This window comes from Oncorhynchus nerka, linkage group LG13 (genome assembly GCF_034236695.1).
Source record: "Oncorhynchus nerka isolate Pitt River linkage group LG13, Oner_Uvic_2.0, whole genome shotgun sequence".
NCBI lineage: Eukaryota > Metazoa > Chordata > Actinopteri > Salmoniformes > Salmonidae > Oncorhynchus > Oncorhynchus nerka.
Genome location: NC_088408.1, coordinates 62,908,251 through 62,931,858, shown reverse-complemented (window position 1 = coordinate 62,931,858; position 23,608 = coordinate 62,908,251). Strand labels below are relative to the sequence as shown.

Below are 23,608 nucleotides of genomic sequence, written 5' to 3'. Positions count from 1 at the left end.
GGTGGCCCGTTCCTGTAGGTTCATGCTCTACAACATCCGCAGAGTACGACCCTGCCTCACACAGGAAGCGGCGCAGGTCCTAATCCAGGCACTTGTCATCTCCCGTCTGGATTACTGCAACTCGCTGTTGGCTGGGCTCCCTGCCTGTGCCATTAAACCCCTACAACTCATCCAGAACGCCGCAGCCCGTCTGGTGTTCAACCTTCCCAAGTTCTCTCACGTCACCCCGCTCCTCCGCTCTCTCCACTGGCTTCCAGTTGAAGCTCGCATCCGCTACAAGACCATGGTGCTTGCCTATGGAGCTGTGAGGGGAACGGCACCTCAGTACCTCCAGGCTCTGATCAGGCCCTACACCCAAACAAGGGCACTGCGTTCATCCACCTCTGGCCTGCTCGCCTCCCTACCACTGAGGAAGTACAGTTCCCGCGCAGCCCAGTCAAAACTGTTCGCTGCTCTGGCCCCCCAATGGTGGAACAAACTCCCTCACGACGCCAGGACAGCGGAGTCAATCACCACCTTCCGGAGACACCTGAAACCCCACCTCTTTCAGGAATACCTAGGATAGGATAAAGTAATCCTTCTCACCCCCCTTAAAATATTTAGATGCACTATTGTAAAGTGGCTGTTCCACTGGATGTCTTAAGGTGAACGCACCAATTTGTAAGTCGCTCTGGATAAGAGCGTCTGCTAAATGACTTAAATGTAAATGTAAATGTAACAGCTCAATCATCCGACCTCAAACCAATTGAGATGGTTTGAGATGAGTTGGAGCGCAGAGTGAAGGAAAGGCAGCCAACAAATGCTCAGCATATGTTGGAACTCCTTCAAGGTGAAGCTGGTTGAGAGAATGCCAAGAGTGTGCAAAGCTGTCATCAAGGCAAAGGTTGGCTACTTGAAGAATCTAAAATCTAAAATATATTTTGATTCGTTTAACACTTTTTTAGTCCCATACGTGTCATTTCATAGTTTTGATGTCTTCACTATTGCTCTACAATGTAGAAAATAGTAAAAATGTACAAAAAAAACCTTGGATGAGTAGGTGTGTCCAAACTTTTGACTGGTACAGTACATAGATCTCCCTTTTATTTTGATATCTTAGTGTATTGTACAACAGAGCAAACATTTACAGAGCATTTACACATGATTTAGAAGTGCTATGGACATGTTTGTCCTTGCATGCCCCCTTTTCCATAAGGAAAACAAAAATACTTATTTTGTCCCCGTGAGTGCTAAGAGCCCATTCACTGAGGTTAATTAAAGGATCCAGGATCCAAACCAGTGCCTGGACTAAAATCCAAAGGGGAACCAGACCTTCACCTTATCACTCTTCTATTGCAATGCAATGTTCCTTCAACGAGTGTGTTCAATGGTGTTCAGACATCTTTTGAACAGTTTGTTCACTTTAGCGTATTTATTTACGAAACATTTTGTGAAAAGTGAACTATCCCGTGTATTGTGAGACAAAACCGCACCAACAACTAACATCATAAGAATCCAACATTGTGCAGTTTTCTTTTCATGACTATATGCACCCTGCACCTGAAAGTTGTTGGATGTTCTTACACTGGTTTTGAACAAAAGCACAAGCTGAACGGAATATTCTTCACACTTTGTGATTGTATTAAAGCTCATTGTTGGTTTGAACTTTGACTCCTGTGTCCACAAAAGGGGCGGGAGGGTCGGGTTTCATGGAACACAACTGAAGAAAAAAATATAGATCTAAGGTCCCATGAGAATTTGGGTTGAATGCATACGCACAGTGATTAGCGGAGGCCTGTCTGCTCAAGAGAGATTGGAATATTCCTTACTTTACAACACATTTCCTCCATCTGCTGAGTGTCACTTGCACATCTACATCCTTACAAAACAAAGAAGCAGTTTAGGAAACGTGTGAAAATACCCATTCAATAATATTGGACATTGATAAGGCAAATGAAACATTCAGACCAAGAGTGAAGATAAACAGAGAGCAGCCAGTCCCCCCCCCCCCCTCCAAAAAAACTATCAAAAGGCAAAGAGTGCCAGTGTCACCTCCTAGGTCTGTCTCCTAGGTCTTGCACATTGAAATCAATGTTTTTATCCAGTGTATGACAAAACGCTGTAACCGCTTGGACTGCATTATCCCCACAGTTAAGAACTTCAGGAAAAGAATACCATGGGTCCTAATTGTGTAACTAGATTCACGAGAAAAGTTACAAACAAAATTAATGTGCAGATTTCATGTAAATGTTTTAATTACTGTGAATTTCAAATAGCCACTCCATGCTTGAAAGGCACCCTCAGTTTGGTAATGCTTGTAGAGGAGTATTGCTTTAAAATATCCAACTTACATTAAAAAATATATTTTTCTTTCTCTTTGACAGCTGCTCAAGAACATACAATATAAACAAACGATTCAATACTTGTGATTGCAATGTACAATATAGTAATTAATCACATGATATATTAAGTAAACCATATAATACATCAGTGCTTATAGGTGACACTTTTTATACACGTTAAAAGCTTGTAATAATTCAATACTTTAAATTTGACAAAATAGCACTGAGAAGGTATAAATAGTCAGTTCGTATTTCAAACAGCCATTCAATTATTCATTGTAAGCAAAACAATAGGTCAATATAAGCAATCAAAACAATTGCAATGTTAATTCAATTAAAGTGATGTAATACTGATCAAATATAAAACACAAACGTATCTTATTTTTTGAGAACCTGTGATGTAAATGTTACTCATCTAATTCCATCTTTACAAACATGTGGTAACAGGCATTCCACACCAGTCAGATTATTATGCGTTAAGGGATTAAAAAAAAACACGGGTTCTCTGCCATTTCTTTTTTATATTAACTTGAAAGGTGTCTCTACCTCTCATAAAATGCATACGATTCATAGAGCTGACTCTTTTGCAAATGTTTCAAATAACTCCATCTTGTGGAATTCAGTTATCTAACCATTCTCTTCTAGCCTACTCATACATACAGTATACTGTAGTCCTACAATTTTTTGCAGACAAATTTCTGCCGGTTTAAGTTTACCATTCTAGGTGATTACATTGGTCAGTCTGGTGCTTCGATTTGAATAGAAGAAATCATGAATGACTGCAAAAAAAGGTAAGAAGGACGGTAAAAATGTTAGTGTCTGTCTAGCTTTCCAGCCTTCTCATCTTGAAGCTCACTATTCATACCGAACAGGAGATTAAAATGTCTGGCTACTTGAGACTGATGTCAGACCCAAGCAACAGAATTCTGCTGCCACAGAAATGAAAGGAATGGTGTTTGGTTGCTAAAAAGGCTACTTTAATCGTTTTGATTTTGAAGTGTTGCAATTTCATAGTGGGCATACTGCTTAGGATGAAGGACTCTCCAAATAGGGTCACAGCTCCCTCTTGTGTCCAGTTCTGAGTTTTTTTACTGAGAAAATGAGATCTAAGGGAAATACTTATAACATTGGGATGGTGCTGGTGCTATCAAACAATCTGTTACATTAGTTGTTTTGGATTTTCTTCACCCATTTCATACACCTTGAGTGCATGTATGATTATGTGTGTGTGCGTGTTTACTCCTCTATACTGTAGGCCACAGTGACAATAAACCCACGTGACTGGGGATTGGACAACACAAGTAAATAGATAGACACTTATGATGAGTCTACATTTAACTAAATATTCCATCTTCCTTGTTACAGAGGTCATGTAGGTAATATATTTTAGTGCCCTGGAACTCTTTTGGGTCAATGCTACCTGACTGTCTGTGTGCATGGATTTTAAATCAGGGACATGCATTATACATAATAGAGCCCTATTATATCCAGAAATTCAACCTGCACCACCAGTTTGGGGTGGCAGGTAGCCTAGTGGTTAGAGCGTTGGGCCAGTAACCGAAAGTCTGCTGGATTGAATCCCCTAGCTGACATGGTAAAAAGCTGCCGTTCTGCCGCTGAACAAGGCAGTTAACCTACTGTTGCCCAGTAGGCTGTCATTGTAAATAAGAATTTGTTCTTAACTGACTTGCCTAGTTAAATAAAGGTTCAATAAAAAATACAAAAAATAAAAACGTTTGACTGGTCTCTATGTGTGTTCTACTACAGTCACTACTGCTGTAATCTAGGTCACCTGACCCTTCCCCCTAATGTTCAGATGGTCTGGTGGACCAAAGCTTCCAACATGGCCTTCATTAACCCAATAGAACGATCAGGAAAAAGTCCTGACCCATAGCCATTGGCTTTATTTCAAATCAATCACCTCTCTCCAAACATCTCAGCTCTCCACAAGTTTTTTTTATTCGGAGCCATGACTATTTTTCAATACCACATAGGCCAGATTTGAGTAGTTGGCGTTTCAGGCTTATATGCGATACGTACATTTACCCTGGAGACTTGGTTACAAATTATGCTGCAGTTGTAGCATGCAGTTACAGTAGAATGCAGTGCTATGTCTGTGGTGGAAGCACAAAATATCCATGGGTATGGGCGGTTTAAGGGCAAAGAGAAAATAAGGAGAACCTGAGGAAATTTGGCAATACTGACCTACAGTCACATATTGTCAGGTGGTCAAGTTGATAATTTTCTAAAGACTCTGACTAACCTGTTATTAGTAGACTTTTTTTTCTCTATACTTTCTATGTGGACTAGACTAGTGTTCTGTGACATGTGATGCATTAGTGTGTTGACTTGACAAAAAAAATGGTAGACAGACACGGTACATAGCCTCCATTACCAAACACGCAATGAGAGTCAGCTTGAGGAGGAGGTGAGAACTACCCTAGCTTCATAGCACTTTGTTTAAGACTGGTAGGTTCCCTCCCCATAGACCTTGCTTTCCCCCGAGCCAGCCCTATGGTCCTGTATAACAGAATGTGCCCTGTCCCATTGTTGTTCCCTTCATAATTGTCACGTGTAGTTGTGTCTGCTGTTGAAGCTGCGGAACGCAGAGGGGGTGGTCAGCTTCCTCATGGAGAGGCTGTCTGTCTTGGCGTCAGGCCGCGCCCCAGACTTGCTCCTCAGGAAGGGGTTCCTGGGTTCCCCCAGAACCCCACGGTCTGCACCCCTCTCCATCCTCTCACTGACCGACAGGCTTTTTCTGTGGGGAGGAGGGGCCAAGGATGGGTGGGAGGAGTCGTCTGAGGAGCAGCTGTTGGCTCGTTCCAGCCTGGAGAAGGGCGAGCAGAAGGGGGTTCCACTCGCCCCTCCTAAGCCACTCCCCGTGCGACGGGACTCGGGGGCAGGGGCCATTTCCTCTAGGTCTTCAGGTTCTGACTCTGTGTGGCTGAGCTCGGCCTCGCGCTCTGGGTGAGAGGAGCTCATGTCAGGGGGCTTGTCAAAGGGGAATGAGGTGGAGCCTCCGGGGGAGTGGCAACAGTCGTCGGTGGAGTAAGGGGCAGAGACACACCTGGTGTCTATGCAGTCGGTGATGCTGGTGTACTCAGCCGCTTTGACCTGAACTCCTGCCCCTAGGCCTCCATAGCACCCTCGCGGTGTGAACATGAGGCTGTGAGACTTGACCATCTGAGGCTCTTCCAGGTAGCCCCCGCCGCCAGTGGACAGGTAGCGGCTGCTTTTGGAGCGCTCCAGCAGGCCCGCTGATGGTGGAGGAGAGGGGTCCAGTTCCCAGAGCGGCACAGTGTTATCTGGGAGCAGGTTGGCGGAGCATAGTGACAGGTCTGCAGCCACGCTGTCCTCGAACATGGCCCCACCCTCAGAGTGTCTGTCGCCCAACCCGCTGCCTCCACCATAGTCCCTCCCGCTCGACAGCACCGCCTCCATAATCTCAGAGTGGAGCGAGGAGTCAGGCCGGAGGGGAGGGGCCATCCTCAGTGGGTCGAAGAAGACCTTGGCTGGCCCCTCCTCCTCGGATGCCGACACAAAGATGTCGACGCAGGAAGAGGGGCGGTGCTGCTGGGAGACGGACAGCGTGGCCAGTGGGAGGGGCTTAGACTCCTTGGGGGCAGAGCACAAGGCCACCGACTGTGAACTATTGGCTCGTTGCAGGCTGAAGGAGTGCTCCTTGAGGAAACGGTGAGCCCGGTCGGCCCCGGCTCGCTCGCGACCTCCCCCCATGTAGAAAGAGTGGCTGCGTGTGCGCATGGCCAGACTGGTGGGGGAGGGTGGCGACATGGAGCCCTCTGCACCTTCATTGAGTCGGTAGGAGTTCCCCTCTTGGCTGTTGAAGCTGCTCTGGCGCAAAAAGTATGCTGCATCTGGGCACTCACCCTGACGCAGCACGTAGGCTGAGTCTGTGCAGTCGGAGGAGGTGCGAGAGCGGGCCTTGTTGACCTCTCCCCGCTCCACTCCCGTGACTCGCTCCAGAGCCACAGCAATCCGACCAATCAGCTCCTCCATCTGGGCCAGACGGATGTCCACGGTCTGTAGAGATGCCTTCATGAAATGTTCTCTCTCATTCACCTCCTCCAGACGCATAGCCATATTCTCCACTCTGTAACAGACAGAGAAGAGAGAGAGAGAAAGAGAGAAGAGAGAAAGCGGAGAGAGAAGGGAGATGGAGAGAGAGGAGGGGGAGAGAGAGAGGAGGGGGAGAGAGAGAGAGGAGGGGGGGAGAGAGGAGCGGGTGGGAGGGAGAGAGAGAGAGAAAGAGAGAGAGAGAGAGAGAGAGGAGGGGGAAGGGGGAGAAAAAGAAGGGGGAGTGAGAGAGAGGGGGGTGAGAGAGAGAAGGGGGTGAGAAAGTGATTATATTGTCCATGACTGGAAATAATGGCAGCAAAGTAAGAGCCTATCATGTGATGTACTTAAAGAATACGTACTTTTTTTTAGAACCAAATAAAAATGTTTGAACCAAATAATGGCATGTTATAATAGAAGGGTCCAGACACTGTATTTTGTGAATTCACAAGTTTTTGAGAAACTTACCCCAACCAGCAAATCACTTCCTCATTCTCGTTGTGTAGTATGGGGGACGGGAAAAAAAACATGAACAAAGGCTCAAAATACACCCAAATACATAATTTTAGAAACGGCAAAGCTCTCAGTACACTGATGCAAGTCTTTAGATTTTGTACTCATGAAATTGTGTTGTTCCGAACTTTATCCGCAACATTATATTCAATTTTTTTTGCGACTGAACAATACCTCGTAGTCCATTCTACAGGTAACTGCGAAAATAAAGGAAACACTTAAATTAGGGACACAAAGTATATTAAAAGCATGCAGAGCTTCCACACAGGAAGTTCCAGACACTTGTAGAATCTGTGCCATGGTGCATTGAAGCTTTTCTGGCGGCTCGTAGTGGCCCAACACCCTATTAAGACACTATGTTGGTGTTTCCCTAATTTTGGCAGTTACCTGTAGCAGCAGGCTACACGGAGAATGGAACAGATGGATAGCGGAAATTACTCAAGTTGCACAAAACTGAATATTAAAATGTGGATAAAGTTCGTAATGACACAATTTTATGTATACAACAACTAAAAACCTGCATCACTATACTGAGAGTTTCTAAAAGGACATATTTGGGTGTTTTTGGAGCCTTTGTTCATGTTTTTTTCTACACTGAGGATGAGGAAGTGATTTGCTGACAAAAAGGAAGAGCCTACATCATGTGTTGTACTTAAGCATGACAGGAATGTGTCCAACCTCTCTGACGTCACTCGGATCCTCTCGTCATTCGAAGAGTTGAAGCGGTCATCTTTCTCACGGAAGTACTCCTCAATGCACTGCTCCTCAAAGTCATGAACTTTCTTCAGCTCGTCTTCAGTGATGAAGAGCTCTGTGATGGAAGGATGATGAAAAGCAACATGGAAGGATAAGCAGAAACAAGGAAGGATGGATCAATCTATCGCTAGAGGACTCCTGATATCTCAAGGAGCGATAACTATACTTATCGCTCCTTGAGATATCAGGAGTCCTCTAGCGATAGATTGATCCATCCTTCCTTGTATTTTGTCTTAATCTGTTATTGTCTAGTATTGTCTTTTTGCTAGCTACCCAACTAACAATTCTAGGGAGAGATAACATTTTAATAATGTTACTCTTAATGTTCCCCTAAAGTCTGAGTGTCCAGTTTTCCATTAGTTAGGGGAACATTCTATCTATTGTGAGGATTGAAAATATGCTTGGCCTATCATGAGGGTGTCTGTGTATGTTAAAAGCAACATTTTGCAACATATGATGTGACTAGCGGAAAGGCTGTGGCTGGCCTTGAGGTGTAGGCAGCTATCATGAGTTGTGGGAGAAACGTACAGCACTTAGGCAGTTAAACAGACTGTCTTTTGTTAGAACTCAAACTTAGCAGTAACAAGAACCAGATGTGAGAACGGTATTTAGGGGATGAGCGCATAGATATTCTACCCAGCAACAACTACACCTGCCAATGGGAGCGCCCGGGGGCTGGGACCAGTTGGGGCGCCAACAATCAACATAGATTGAGTAAGTTTAAATCACACTTGATCTCTACTCTGACAGGCCGGCTCGGAAGCAGGAACTACTTCTGTCAGAGTATTGTCAGAAGATATCTTTAGGGTGTTGGCCAGTTCTCGGTTCTACCCTGCGTGGCGTTACAGCAGACCCGTATATACGAAAATTGCATTTACCTCTTATTGCTTAGCTAATAAAAAGTACATAGTATACAATCGGTGACTCAGTGTCATACTGATCCTGATACCAGATTTGATCAGCGCAACCCGTTACACTATGTTAGCAAAAAACTTTTTTTAGCATATTTTGGCATTAGAATTAGGATAACTTTCCATCAACGTACCACCAAACACATACAGAACATGGTTATCATGTTTTCAGAATGTAAGATATTAATGTCCTAGACACGTTTCATGGTAACGTTGCAAGAACGTTCATGTGTCCAGTTTTCTGAGGGTTAGGAGACTATTCCATTAAGGTCCCACCAAACCATACACAGATCATGGTTTCCATGTTCTTGGAACATAAGATGTTCCAGACACGTCTCATGGGAATGTTGCAGGAACATTTCTGTGTATCAGCTTTCAGGATGTCGCCTGATGTTTCTGCTGAGTTGTTCTGCAGAGTTATTCGAGGAAGACTCCACTTCACTCTCTCACCTGAGTATCTTACCTAGTTATTTTCAGAAGATCTCATTTAGCTCTTTTGTAAATTTCTCAACTTGGTGTGTGTTTTCTATGCCTGTTCGCTCTTCTCCCTTTTAGTCTTTACAGACGCACCCCACTCCTTGGCTGCAACTATTCTAATTTAGTGTACCCTGCGTGCACAACCCATGTGGAATACCTGTTTGCCGGCAGCATTTGGAACTGCCCACCTGTGAACAAGAACGCCCTTCAGTCCCTGAATCTCAGACTATTTTTGTAAATATCTTCTTGAAGCTGCTGTGAAGTGGAATAATATTTTCAGCAGCTGCTGGGTAGGTACCTTGACTTGTTTACAAGTAACTTTACTGCTAGCCAATGTTGAATTATTGCATGTTTTCTTAGCTAACTTAGCTAGGTAGCTGGCTAACGTTTGCTAGCTAGCTCAAGTTGACAAAAGCCATTTCGGTCTGCTCTAAATTCCTTGTAAATATCTTGCTGTGGGACCTAAAAAAATTAGCCCAGATAATAATTGGGATGATGCCATAGAAAATAAACTGAGCTCAGACTTGTGACCGTTAGGTTTTCACCTTTATTACAGAGAAAATGGCTTGTGTCTAGCAGTTGAAAAGATATGACCCATATTACCTGCTCACCAAATTTTATTTTGGATTGACAGGCCACATTTCACACAAAAAAACACATTGTGGTCCGTTAAACTACTCGCCAGCCTCTGTCACTAAAGCCGATGCGAATGACCCGTGCACAGGTGTTGATTTGAGGTGTCTGCCGACCTAAGGTGCTTCCACTGAGCAGCTCTATCAGTGTTGCCGGCAGTAGCTAGTTACATAGCCAATTATTTTCCCTCCCAAGATTATATTTCAAGTAGGATAGCAGCCTACACAAGACATACCTAATATTGGTAGCCATCTAGATTTCACCGTGACACAGTCTACTTAATAGAGAGAGCATGAACGGCAACAATACCAGAGACATAGTGTCCTACGTAGCTGTCACAACCCTGTGACACAGGCTGTGTGATTCTGTCCACTAGGCTGTCAGCTCAATAATCTCTGTCTCACTGCGGAATTAGAGGTTTATCCATGTTGTTCCAGTTGTCAAATTTCGAGGTATTTTTAACACCCTGGGTTGCTCCTGCTACTCTGTATTGTTCCATTTCTCCAAATGTCAAATTTAAAAGCTGCTGCTCTGTATCGTACCATTTCTCAGACAGTCAAATTTCAATGTTCCTGCTCTGTATCATTCCATTTCTCCAAATGTCAAATTTGTTCAGGCACTCATTCTGAATGGTTAAAGGGATATTTCGGGTTTTCAGCATGTTAGACCTAATTTTCCACGTAGGTTTAGTGTTGAAGCATCATCCAGACAGTTGTTTTGGTCAGAGTTCCATTCCTGAGATTTCTTTGACTGGCTTAATTGCTTGAATGAGCCATATAGTGGTAGTGGCCAGTGCTTCAAAACGTCCGCACAAGAAACTTTACAGCCATCTCACGTATTTGTGGGCTATACACGCATGTCAATATCAAAACACTTGGCTATTTCCACTATTACGAGCATTAATGTGTATTACTCAAACTGTGTTTACTTCCTGTTTGGCCTTGTCTTGGAACTAATTTCTACGTCACTACAACATCCGTGTAGACCAGCAACCAGCAACAGCTTCCAGAAAGAGAGTCATAGGGAACTGGTTGTGTAAATGTGAAAATGTTTTGAAAAATGCAAGGCAATTCTGACTGAAATTGAGTGTCAGTGCTGTTCCGATGGGACTTGATAATGTCAACACTTGAAGAACTAAATTTGTCTGGAAAAGACACTGATGATGTCGGTCACAGCACAACAGTCTGTGAACGATCATGCAGATTTCCCAGCCCTTATCAACCCAGGAGTAACGTTTTTCCATGTCCCAAGATCAACTGAAAAAAAGCCAGAGAAATCTCAGGAATGTAAACTTCGACCAAAACAACTGCGTAGGATGATGCTTTTTAACAATAAAAGTAAGTGGAAAATTAGGTCTAGCATGCATCAAATCCTTTAAGCTAGGGGTTAAGGTTAAAAAAAACAGTTTCCACCTCTGGGATCAAACACCAAACTTTCAGATTCAGAGTCACGGGATTATGCCCATCCGTCCTCCTTATCCACAACATTTGAGCAAAACCCAAGCCTATTTGATGGTAATAGGCCTCACTGTTGCAACTAGCTGTTGATTTTTCTGACGTCCTCAGGATATACATCCAATTTCGAAGTGTATCATCTCCCTGCTCAGCTGCTGGACATAGACATCCATATAACCTCTCAACAGCATTGTGCCATAATGTTACAGTATAATCTAAACCTGTTCACGTTACCAGTAGTGTGCAAACATTTGGTGACACAGAAAGAAAGGAAAATAATCTGTGGTATTGTGTAGGCTATAGCAATGTTTTATTAGTTAGCTAGGGTTTGAATTGGGTGTATTTAGCTATCATAATTGTATTTGTTCAATGCCTCAATTGATTTCATAAACGATGTAGGAGATATGGCTGTACAGATTCCTGGTTTGAATCAACTCAAGATGATACAAGTACATGACAAAGTGACCCAGAGGAAGCCAGCTGTTATCAACCCCTGCAATGACCCATTCTTCCAGGAGCTCACTGTGCTCAAGAAAGCGAAGGTAACCTGCCTAAATGATTACCGCCCCATAGCACTCACATTGGTAACCATGAAGTGCTTTGAAAGGCTGGTCATGACTCACATCAACACCATCATGCCAGAAACCCTAGACCCACTCCAATTCGCATACCGCCCCAACAGATCCACAGATGACGCAATCTCAATCGAACTCCACACTGCCCTTTCCCACCTGGACAAAAGGAACACCCATGTGAGAATGCTGTTCATTGACTACAGCTCAGCGTTCAACACCATAGTGCCCACAAAGCTCAACACTTAGCTAAGGACCCGGGGACTAAACACCTCCCTCTAGAACTGGATCCTGGACTTCACATCTGTCACGGTGATCCTCAACACTAGGGCCCCTCAGGGGTGTATGCTTAGTCCACTCCTGTACTCCCTATTCACCCACGACTGGGTGGCCAAGCACAACTTCAACACCATCATTAAGTTTGCTGATGACACAACCATGGTAGGCCTGATCACCGACAACAATGACACAGCCTATAGGGAGGAGGTCAGAGACCTGGCAATGTGGTGCTAGGACAACAACCTCTCTTTCAATGTGAGCAAAGAGCTGATCATGGACTACAGGAAAAGGAGGGCCAAACAGGCCCCCATTAACATTGACGGGACTGAAGTGGAGCGGGTCGAGAGTTTTAAGTTCCTTGGTGTCCACATCACCAACAAACTATCATGGTCCAAACACACCTAGACAGTTGTGAAGAGGGCACAACAACACATTTTCCTCCTCAGGGGAGAGCATCCTGACCGGTTGCATCACCGCATGGTATGGCAACTGCTTATCATCTGGCCTTAAGGTGCTACAGAGGGTAGTGCGTACGGTCCAGTACATCACTGGGGCTAAGCTTCCTGACATTCAAGACCTACACTGTATATACAAGGCGCAATCAGAGGAAGGCGCAAAAACTGTCAAAGACTCCAGTCACCCAAGACTGTTCTCTCTGCTACCACACGGCAAGTGGAACCGGAACGCCAAGTCTAGGACCAAAAACTCCTTAACAGCTTTTACCCCCAAGCCATAAGACTGCTGAACAACTAATCAAATGGCCACCCAGACTATTTACATTGACCCCCCCCTTGTTTTTACACTGCTGCTACCCACTGTTTATCATCTATGCATAGTCACTTTACAAATTAGCTAGTCTAACCTGTATATAGCCTTGTTACTGTTATGTACATTTCTTGTGTTACCTTTGATTGATTCGATTTTTTTACTTTAGTTTATTTGGTAAATATTTTATTAACTCTATTTATTGAACTGCATTGTTGGTTAAGGGATTGTAAGTAAGCATTTCATGGTAAGGTAATACCTGTTGTATTCGGCGCATGTGACAAATACAATTGGATTTGATTTTAGATAATTGTATATGTGGGATACAGAAATGAGGTAGTCATTCATATTAAACACTATCATTGCACAGAGAGAGTCTATGCAACAGGTGTGGCTGAAATATCCAAATCCACTAATCTGAAGGGGTATCCACATACTTTTGTATATGTAGTGTATCTCTGAAACTTAGATAATACCTTTGATGATGCAGTGGTAGCAAAACACGGTTATAACATCTACAGAAAATACAGAAATGCCAATGGGGGCGGTGTTGGGGTCTATATTCAGAGCCACATTCCTGTTAACCCTTTGATGCATCATTCTACAGGGGTCCCTGCAGCGAACACTCAAACCGGTGTAATTAGAACGTCCAGTTTCAATTGATGTGTTTTTGTCACAGAAACATTTTGCACAAACACAGTCCTTACAACGTTATGTCCTGAATGTGACCCGTTTATTTTTGGATGCAATTTTCAGACATTCACAGAAGTGGCGGCAGCATAACACAATCATCCAAACCAGAAAATGTAGGCTACAACAGTCCTAGTGCTAACTGAGGAAAGATTGAGGTAACAGAATATGTCATATTTAGCTAACTCCCGGCTGACAGAAACCATAATATGAATTAGCTAATAGAAAGGACTATTTTCAATTCATCACATCATTGGTGTGCTCACCATTGATCCAAATAATTGATAGGCAGAGAAGATGAGTTTGGTCTGTTTGCAGCATGTTGAAGGGGGTTTGTCATCTACGATCATTCACTTTCCTTAATTCACTTCCGGATGTTTACTCGAGGGATGGTTCACTCATCTTTCACCTCATTTTGTTACTACATCTTAATTAAATTCTGACAGACTTTTACGTGACACCCAAATTGCATTGTATAACGCCAACAAACATGGCGCCACACATAAATATCATAATCAGTACAACTTTCAAAAAACTATTTTATACACATCATATGTGTCCATTACTATCTACGCAAGAATCGGAATGCATGATTTGTCACCAGTACTTGAAAACAGTAAATGCATTATGCGCCAAACATAAATACGTTGTGCTACAATAGAAATGACAACACGATATACAGAAAATAAGGCACTTACTTTGATTGGAATTAGCACATGTCCAAAGTTATTATTTGTAAAGAAAACAACAATGAAAGCAATGCAAGAGCCAGACAAAAAAGCCAGGGGAAAAAAGTTTGTGTTAGACTACATAAATGTCTGCATACTTGATCAGGGGAAACACTGGGGTGATGCTTGAAATCTCATTGAAGAGATTAGTTCATCCGGTTCAGTAAATCCTCAAACATAAATTGTCCGCAACAGTGAAATGGGCTACTTCTATGTGAATTAATGAGGTGGAGCACACCTCAATTCACACTGTTGTTAGAAAATAAAACTTGTTAGAAAATAATTTCAAATTGACAAGATGAAATATAGCCTACAGATAATTAGTGTCTTGGTTTGTGGGGGGAAATGTGTTAACTGTCCTGTTGTGTAACAATCACATGTTGGAACAATGAGCGCATTCTGACATCACGCATATCACAAAACTCACTCTGGGCTACCGTTAGAGATATTTGGAACTCACATGCGAAAAGGTTAAATACTGTTACTTGTGGGAAGTTCCTATAGACCACCAAGTGGTACCAAGTGGTAATATGTGTGAAGTACTTCATAATGTATGTGATATCAACAGAGAGGTATATTTTCTGGGTGACCTAAATATTGACTGACTTTCATCAAGCTGTCCACTCAAAAAAAGCATTGAACTGTAACCAGTGCCTGCCATCTCATTCAGGTTATCAGTCAAACTACCATGGGAGCACAGGAATGAAATCAGCCACATGTATTGATCACATCTTTACTTATGCTTCAGAAATCTGCTTCAAAGCAGTATCCAAATCAACCAGATACAGTGATCATAATATAGTAGCCATATCTAGGAAAACCAAAGTTCCAAAGGTTGGGCCTAGTACAGTGTATAAGAGGTCATACAATATGTTTATTAGTGATTCCTACACTTTGTTGAAGATGTCGTATGTAATGAGGAACCACCAGACTCTGCACTTGACATATTTATGAAATTGCTTATTCCAGTTACTCATAAGCATGAACCCATTAAGACATGTTGGGCAAAAAGGCAAACTCAGCTCAATCATTCTTTGAATAAGATGGCTCATTAACTACTTTAATGATTTCTTTCCATAGGCAAGATTATCAAATTTAGTCATGACCTGCCAGCAACAAACACCAACCCTACACATCCAAGTACAGTATAACTGACCAAATTACCAAAGACTAGCATTGTCATTTTGAATTCCATAAAGTGACTTTGGAAGAAGCAAAACCTTTTTTGCATTCTATGAGCAATGACAAGCCACTTAGGTCTGAGGTCTGACAACTTCGATGGAAAATTACTGAGGATAATAGTGGATGATATTGTCATTCTTACTTGCCATATCTTCAATCTAAGCCTACAAGAAAGTGTGTGCCCTCAGGCCTGGAGGGGAGCAAAATAAATTTCGCTAAATAGTAAAGCCCCCTTTACTGGCTCAAATAGATGACCAATTAGCCTGTTACCAACTCTTCATAAACTTTTGTAAAACATGTTTTGAGCAGATTCAATGCTATTTTATTGTAAACAAATTGACAACAGACTTTCAGCACGGCAGTTCAACATGCACGGCAGTTACACAATTGAATGATGATTGACTGAGAGAAATTGATGGGAGCCGTTTTGTTAGACTTCAGTGCGGCTTTTGACATTATCGATCATAGTCTGCTACTGGAAAAAACGTATGTGTTACAGCTTTATTGTGGATAAAGAGTTACCTGTCTAACAGAACACAAAGGGTGTTCTTTAAAACCTCTTACGGCCACTGAGACGCTAGCGTCTCACCTAGCCACTAGCCTGGGGAAATGCGTAGCGCCAAATTCATATAGTACTCGATAAAACTCAAACTTTCATTAAATCACACATGCAGGGTACTCAATTAAAGCTACACTCGTTGTCAATCGAGCCAACATGTCAGATTTACGAGACGTAAACAAAATAATTAGAATTAGCAACACAAAAAGCAGAAATAAAATATAAAACATGCATTACCTTTGACGAGCTTCTTTGTTGGCACTCCAATATGTCCCATAAACATCACAATTGGTTCTTTTTTCCGATTAATTCCGTCCATGTATACCCAAAATGTCCATTTATAAAGCCAGTCTGATCCAGAAAAAAACAGCTTTCCAAAACGTTGCGTCATTACAAAAAAATAAAAAAGTTGCCTATAAACTTTGCCAAAATACTTCAAACTACTTTTGTAATCCAACTTTAGGTATTTGTAAACGTTAATAATCGATAAAATTGATGACGGGGCGATCTGTATTCAATAGCAGCAAGTCAACAAATCATGGACGATTTTCTCTCTTTCATAACTTTCCACCGTGTAACCTCTGACAGGAAGTGCCTATTCTTCATTTCACCAAAGATTAACTTCAACCCAATTCCCAAGACTGGCGACATCGTGTGGAAGCTGTAGGAACTGTAAACTGGGCGCTATCTAATTTCCCTTGACATAGACAATACAGGGAACTGGCGGAGGGATATATATTTTTTTTCTGAACAGTTTTTCCTTGGGTTTTTGCCTGCTACACAAGTTCTGTTATAGTCACAGACATGATTTAACCAGTTTTATAAACTTCAGAGTGTTCTATCCACACATACTAATCATATGCATATACTATATTCCTGGCATGAGTAGAAGGACGTTGAAAATTTGCACGCTTTTTATCAAAAAGTTGAACAAATGCACCCTAACCACTAAGAGGTGGAAGCCTCTTAGTGGAAGCCTCTCCAACATAATCCATCTTAAAATCATTCCCCAGGGCAGCTGTCTATGCACCTTACTTTTCAAAATCTTTACTAATGACCTGCCACTTTGAGTAAAGCCAGTGTATATACAGTATGCAGATGACTCAACACTATACACGTCAGCTACTACAGCGAGTGAAATCACTGCAACACTTAACAATGAGCTGCAGTCAGTTTCAGAATGGGTGGCAAGAAATAAGTTAGTCCTAAGTATTTCAAAACTAAAAGCATTGTATTTGGGACAAATCATTCACTAAACCCTAAACCTCAACCTAATCTTGTAATGAATAATATGGTAATATAGCAAGTTGGGGAGACTAAACTGCTTGTTGTAACCCTCGATTGTAAACGTTCACGATCAAAACATGTTGATGCAACAGTAGCTAAGATGGGAAGAAGTCTGTCCATAATAAAGCGCTGCACTGCCTTAACAACACTATCAACAAGGCAGGTCCTACAGGCCCTAGTTTTGTCGCACCTGGACTACTGTCCAGTCATGTGGTCAGGTGCCACAAAGTGGGACTTAGGAAAATGGCAATTAGCTCAGAACAGGGAAGCATGGCTGGCCCTTAACTGTACACAAAGAGCTAACATTAAAAATATGCATGTCAATCTCTAATGGGTCAAAGTAGAGGAGAGATTGACTTCATCACTACTTGGTTTTATAAGAAATATTGACATGTTGAATGCACAGAGCTGTCTGTCTAAACTACTAGCACACAGCTCGGACACCCATGCATACTCTACAAGACATGCCACCAGAGGTCTCTTCACAATCCCCTAGTCCAGAGCAGACTATGGTAGGTGTACAGTACTACATAGAGCCATGGCTGCATAGAACTCTATTCCACATCAGGTAACTGATGCAAGCGGTAGAATCTGATTTAAAAAACAGATAAAAATACACCTTATGGAACAGTGCAGACTGTGAAAAGAGACACACACAGGCACAGACCCACGCATACACATGCTAACACACACACACTACACACATGTACACATGGATTTTGTATTGTAGATACAGTATTGATTTTGTATTGTAGATACAGTATGTGGTAGTAGAGTAGTGGCCTGAGGGCACGAACTTAATGTGTTGTGAAAAGTGTTATGAAATGTAATATTTGTAATTGTATATAACTGCCTTAAATTAGCTAGACCCCAGGAAGAATAGCCGCTACCTTGGCAGCAGCTAATGGGGATCCTTAAAAAATACAATACCCAGTGGTACGGGTTCCGTTAATTACTCCCTGAGGCAAGTTCACTAAGAAGGTGGGGGTGATAAACCATTTACCAGTATCGTTACTGCTAGGGAGAGATTGTAACCTATTCGAAGTGTTTGTGGCGGAGTAAATCAGAACTACCTCAATCCCATGCCGGTGCGAATACGCAATGTGAAGCAGTCCCTGGCACTCTCAGAGAAAACACATCCCCAAAAGGCACGCACCCGCCGTGTGTGGAATGATGGTAGCTACAAAACATTAACAATGTCTACACTGTGTTTCTGATCAATTTGATGTTATTTTAATGGACATAAGTGACCCCAAACATTTGAACGGTAGTGTATCTCAACTGGTATGCCATCCAGCCCTAGAGTATTCCCAGACTTAAAGGCTTTATTTGCAAAAACTTTCTCTTCTGTAATTTGGCCTTCACATAAGTCTTTATGTACAGCTGATCATCAATAGAAAAAAAATCCTCTTTCAAATCCCCTTTCAAAAGATCGTTTGGCGAATCATGGGTGACTGTCATTTGTAACAAGTTTCAGTAACATTTATTCTTTGTAGCATTTCTATGTTTAAGATTAAAAAGAATGGTGCAGTGTTCTCCATATTACATCCAGTTTGCTTTATTTTTTACAACATATTACACTTGATCTTTCTTGAATATATTCCACCAGTTCCTTTCATTTTCCTATAACTTATTCTGTGCCTCTATGGTACAGTTTTTTATTGCTATCTATCTGTACTGTTGGTCCTTCTATTTGTGAACTTTTTGACCTATATTGCGTTTGCTTTAAGTTGAATTGCATGGCCTCTAAAGGCACATTTAAAAGTACCCCACACAAAGGGGATCTGCTGTTACTATGTTATATCGGAAAAAGTCAGTTATAAATTCTTCTGTTCTAGTTAAAAACAAGTTTCTGTTTTTTACCCCTTTATCTCCCCAATTTCGTGGTATCCAATTGGTAGTTACAGTCTTTTCCCATCGCTGCAACTTCCGTGCGGACTCGGGAGAACTGAAGCTCGAGAGCTGTGTGTCCTCCGAAACACAACCCAGCCAAGTCGCGCTGCTTCTTGACACAATGCCCCCTTAACTCGGAAGCTAGCCTCACCAATGCGTTGGAGGAAACACCTGGCGACCGTGTCAGCGTGCATTGCGCCCAGCCCACCACAGGAGTCGCTAGTACACAATGGGACAAGAACATCCCTGCCAGCCAAACCCTCGCCTAACCTGGACGACGCTGGCCCAATTGTGCGCCGCCCCATGGGTCTCCCGTTCGTGGCCGGCTGCGACAGAGCCTGGACTCAAACCAGGATCTCTAGTGGCACAGCTTAGACCACTGCGCCACTCGGGAGGCCCGTCATTAAATAGGCCCATGTGGAAATTCTGTAAGAGTAATGTATATGCCAATTATTTAATGGTCTGACCGCATTCTGCCCGCTATCAACACTTTTTAAACTTTTGGTGCAAGCGAGAATGACATAAAAAAGTGATGAAAACGACTAGCTTGATTGAGCCTCATCCATGTATATCTCACTAGGTATTGTTTTTCTTACATTTAGATTTCAGGGAGAATTTCACTGTAAATGTACAGCATTATACTGGCACCAGAGTTGCTGTAATACATTTTACAATACTATTTTCCTTACTCTAAAATATATTACCTCATCTCTGCTGTAAAGCAAAATTACATTATTAAGCTGGCAACTCTGGTGCCAGTAAATGCTGTAAATTTACAGGGAAAGGTTTTAGTGTATTGCCCACCAGCTGCCCTTAAAGTCCTCAATGAGCTTGACACCTAGATAAGCTCATTTCCTGATGATGGCACACCGCTCATTGTACGTCTGCCTTGGATTACTTTCTTTCCACCTTTCCCCCCCTTGCCTCTTTTCACCTCACCCTTTCCCAATCCCCTCCCAATCACAAAGCAGGAAATACGCTTGACCTCATTTATACTAAAGGCTGTTCGCCTACTAATCTCACTGCCAACACCCTCCAGGTCTCTGATCAGTACTTTGTTACCTTTTCTGTCTCCTTCTCCTCCACCCCTTCCCAATCATCCCCTACCCAGATGGTCATGCACCGTCGCCATCTTCGCTCTCTCTCTCCCATTACTCTCTCCTCTTCTATCCAATCATCTCTCCTTTCTGCTAAATCCTTCTCCATCCTGTCTCCTGATTATGCCTCTTCAACCCTACTCCCCTCCCTTTCTGCATTCTATGACTAGCACTGTCCCCTTTCCTCACGGTCGGCTCGGCCCTCCCTTGCTGCTCCATGGCTGAGTGACTCATTGCGTGTTTGTGGGAAGCTGAGCAATAATGGAGGAAAACTTAACTCCCGGGAAGACCTATCATCCTTTCACTCCCTCCGCTCTACCTTCTCTTTCTCTGTATCAACTGCTAAAGCCACTTTCTATCACTGTAAATTTCAAGCTTCTGCCTTTAACCCTAGGAAACTCCTTTCCACCTTCTCCTCCCTGTTTAATCCCCCTCTGCAGATGACTTTGCCAACCACTTTGAAAAGAAGGTTTACAGCATCCGCTCCTCATTCACTCAGTCTATTGAGTCCACTGGTCCCACTCAGAACTACCCTACGCCTTGACCTTTTTCACCCCTCTCTCTCCAGATGAGATTCTGTAACTAGTGAGGCCCAGCCGCCCGACAACCTGCCTGCCCACTTGACCCCATCCCCTCCTCCCTTCGCCAGACTATCTCTGGAAACCTTCTCCCATTCCTCACTTCCTTCATCAACTCATCATTGACCACTGGCTGCATCCTCTCTGACTTCAAAATGGCTAGAGTCAATCCCCTCGACCCCATTGATGTCAAACTACAGACCGGAATCCTTCTTTCTTTTCTTTGCAAAACACTTAAGTGTGCTGTGTGTGACCAACTCTCTCTCTATCTCTCCCTAACCAGTCAGGCCAAAAGATGGGTCACTCAACAGAGACCGCTCTCCTCTGTGTCACGGAGGCTCTCCGCACTGCCAAAGCTGACTGTCTTTTCTCTGTTCTCATCCTGACACCGTGAACCATCAGATCCTCCTCTCCACCCGCTCAGGGCAGGGTGTCTCTGGCTCTGCACACTCTTGAATTGCATCCTACCTGGCAGGCCGCTCCTACCAGGTGATATGTAGAGGATCTGTATCTGCACGACTTACTCTCACTACTGGTGTCCCCCAGGGTTCAGTTCTAGGCCCTCTTTTTTATACACCAAGTCACTTGGCTCCATCATATAACTCACATGGTCTCTCCTATCATTGCTATGCAACACCCAGGTGGCGACATGCTTCTCCGAGTGCCTGGCAAATATCTCAGCTTTGATGTCGGCCCACCACCTCAAGATCAACCTCAACAAGATGGAGCTCCTCTGCCTGACTGCTCCAAGACATCTCCATCATGGTTGGCAACTCTGCTGTGTCCCCCTCCCAGAGTGAAACAAACCTTGGCGTGACCCTGGACAACACCCTCTCATTCTCTAACATCTAAGCAGTGACTCGCTCATGCAGGTTCATGCTCAACAAAATCCGTAGAGTATGAGTCTACCTCACACAGGAAGTGGCGAATGTCCTAATCCAGGCAACTTGCGGTTGATTGGGTTCCCCACTTGTGCAATCAAAGCCCTGCCACTTATCCAGAACAGCGCAGCCTGCCTGGAGTTAAACTTTTCCAAGCTCTCCCATATCACCCCGCCCCTCCCTACCTTCAGGCTATGCTCAAAATCTACACCCCAACCCGAGCACTCCGTTCTGCCACCTCTGGTTTCTTGGCCCTCCCACTCCCACCCCTCCTGCTCAGCCCAGTCAAAGCTCTTCTCTGTCCTGGCACCCAAATAGTGGAACCAGCTTCCACCTAAAGCTAGGACAGCAGAGTCCTGTCCGTCTTCCAAAACCTGAGATATGTGGTTGCCCCAGCTAGCTATTTTATGATGAATGCACTACGTTGCTCTGGATGCGAGTGTTTGCTACATGACTCAAATGTAAATGTACAATTTCTAAAGGATTTGTATCGGGCCTAGCCCATGTACTCACTAAGGCCATAATCTCTCTCTTCATCGTCGTGCTTCCGCCAGCGACAGCACAGGTGCTTGAGGACCATGGTCATGTGACTGAAGATGATGAGGGGAGGGGGGAGGATGGGCCGCTCGTAGAAGGTCATGATGAGCTGGTATCTCTGGAACTTCCACACCTGGTTGGATATGGACTTCACCTCAAAGAAGGTGTTGCTATGACAACAGACAGAAACAACCAAAATCTCAAACCAACCAAGAATGCAACAGCTTGGTTTATTTACCAAACATTGTTGCAACAGGTTTTATGCATGCGTTTCTATGAAGATGGATTAAAGGCCATGTTTTGAAACACTCAACCCCTCTTTCAACCATCCACCTACCTATCTACAGTCACGATAACTTGTACCACTACAGCCACTACTACAACTTTGCCTGCTACTACTACTACAACAACAACTACTACTATTATCACAAAAATCTTCCTACATTTACATTTGAACAAAAATGCCAGTAAAACAGAGATGTATAAACAGTATGTTCCTTACACTCCACCGCTATTTGCATTAGAACTTTTCCTCCATTTGCATTTCTTGGTAATTAGTCAAGAAATGCGGAGGGGATCGTTCTTACTACAGTATTTCACACAGATGGCAATAAGGCACAATAACAGTAAATGATCACTATAATGGCTCTCAATAAGAGATGAAACATCTTATTGTGTGTATATGCTACAGTATGCTCTGCCATGGGGCTCGAGAGGCTGCAATTTAACAGCACTTAAGCAACTGCAGTTGTCATGTTACACACAGCTGTCATATTATATATTTGAAAGCCTACCATCTGCACTCAAAAGACAGCACAGGTTATGCACTGTTTATAACTAATCAAAGTCCTAATCGCTCACTTGTTAGGCTATATAAAACTAACAAGGATCACAGATGGAAATGACCTACGTAGCTAACTAACTCGGGTGATACATGAGTATGTTGTGCAAGGGCCCCGAAAAATTATGTGGGTGAGGGAGAGTAAAATAAACCTATCCCATGCACATTTTTTGTCTTCGTCCAGAGAAAACACCCAGAGATCCTACCTCCAAGGAATTTTGGCAAGCTGAAAGGATTTGGCAGGTCTAAGCAAATATATTACCAATGTATTTAAACCTGTCAAATCCTCTCAGATCTCCACAAGTGTCTTGGGGATGGGGTATAGGAGCTAGTGGGTCGTTTCTGGACAAGGTCCTGGTATGTATAACCGAGTGGGCATAAGGAGAGTGTAGTATGTTTACAGAAAGAGAGCACATACTTGAAGACAGCTATGAGTAGGTTGACCAGCAGGATGTTGGCCACCAGCAAGTAGCAGGCCATGATGGCAGGAACGATCCAGGCTCCCGTCTTACATGGCGGCAGAATCACAACATGCCCGTCGTCCGCCGTGATATTCTGGCCACACGGAGCTAAGCACAAT

The 23,608-nt window shown here is 43.3% G+C and overlaps 1 protein-coding gene across 1 annotated transcript in view; it reads right to left on the bottom strand.

Moving 5' to 3' along the window:
- Window positions 1–607: 607 nt before the first annotated feature.
- trpm3 (transient receptor potential cation channel, subfamily M, member 3) overlaps window positions 608–23,608 on the bottom strand; it is a 126,930-nt gene continuing 103,929 nt past the window's right edge. Inside the window, 4 exon segments of the mRNA XM_065026991.1 lie at window positions 608–6,432; window positions 7,587–7,719; window positions 22,164–22,357; window positions 23,447–23,597. Of these exon segments, the coding sequence (XP_064883063.1) occupies window positions 4,890–6,432; window positions 7,587–7,719; window positions 22,164–22,357; window positions 23,447–23,597 (2,021 nt within the window). The 3' untranslated portion in view covers window positions 608–4,889.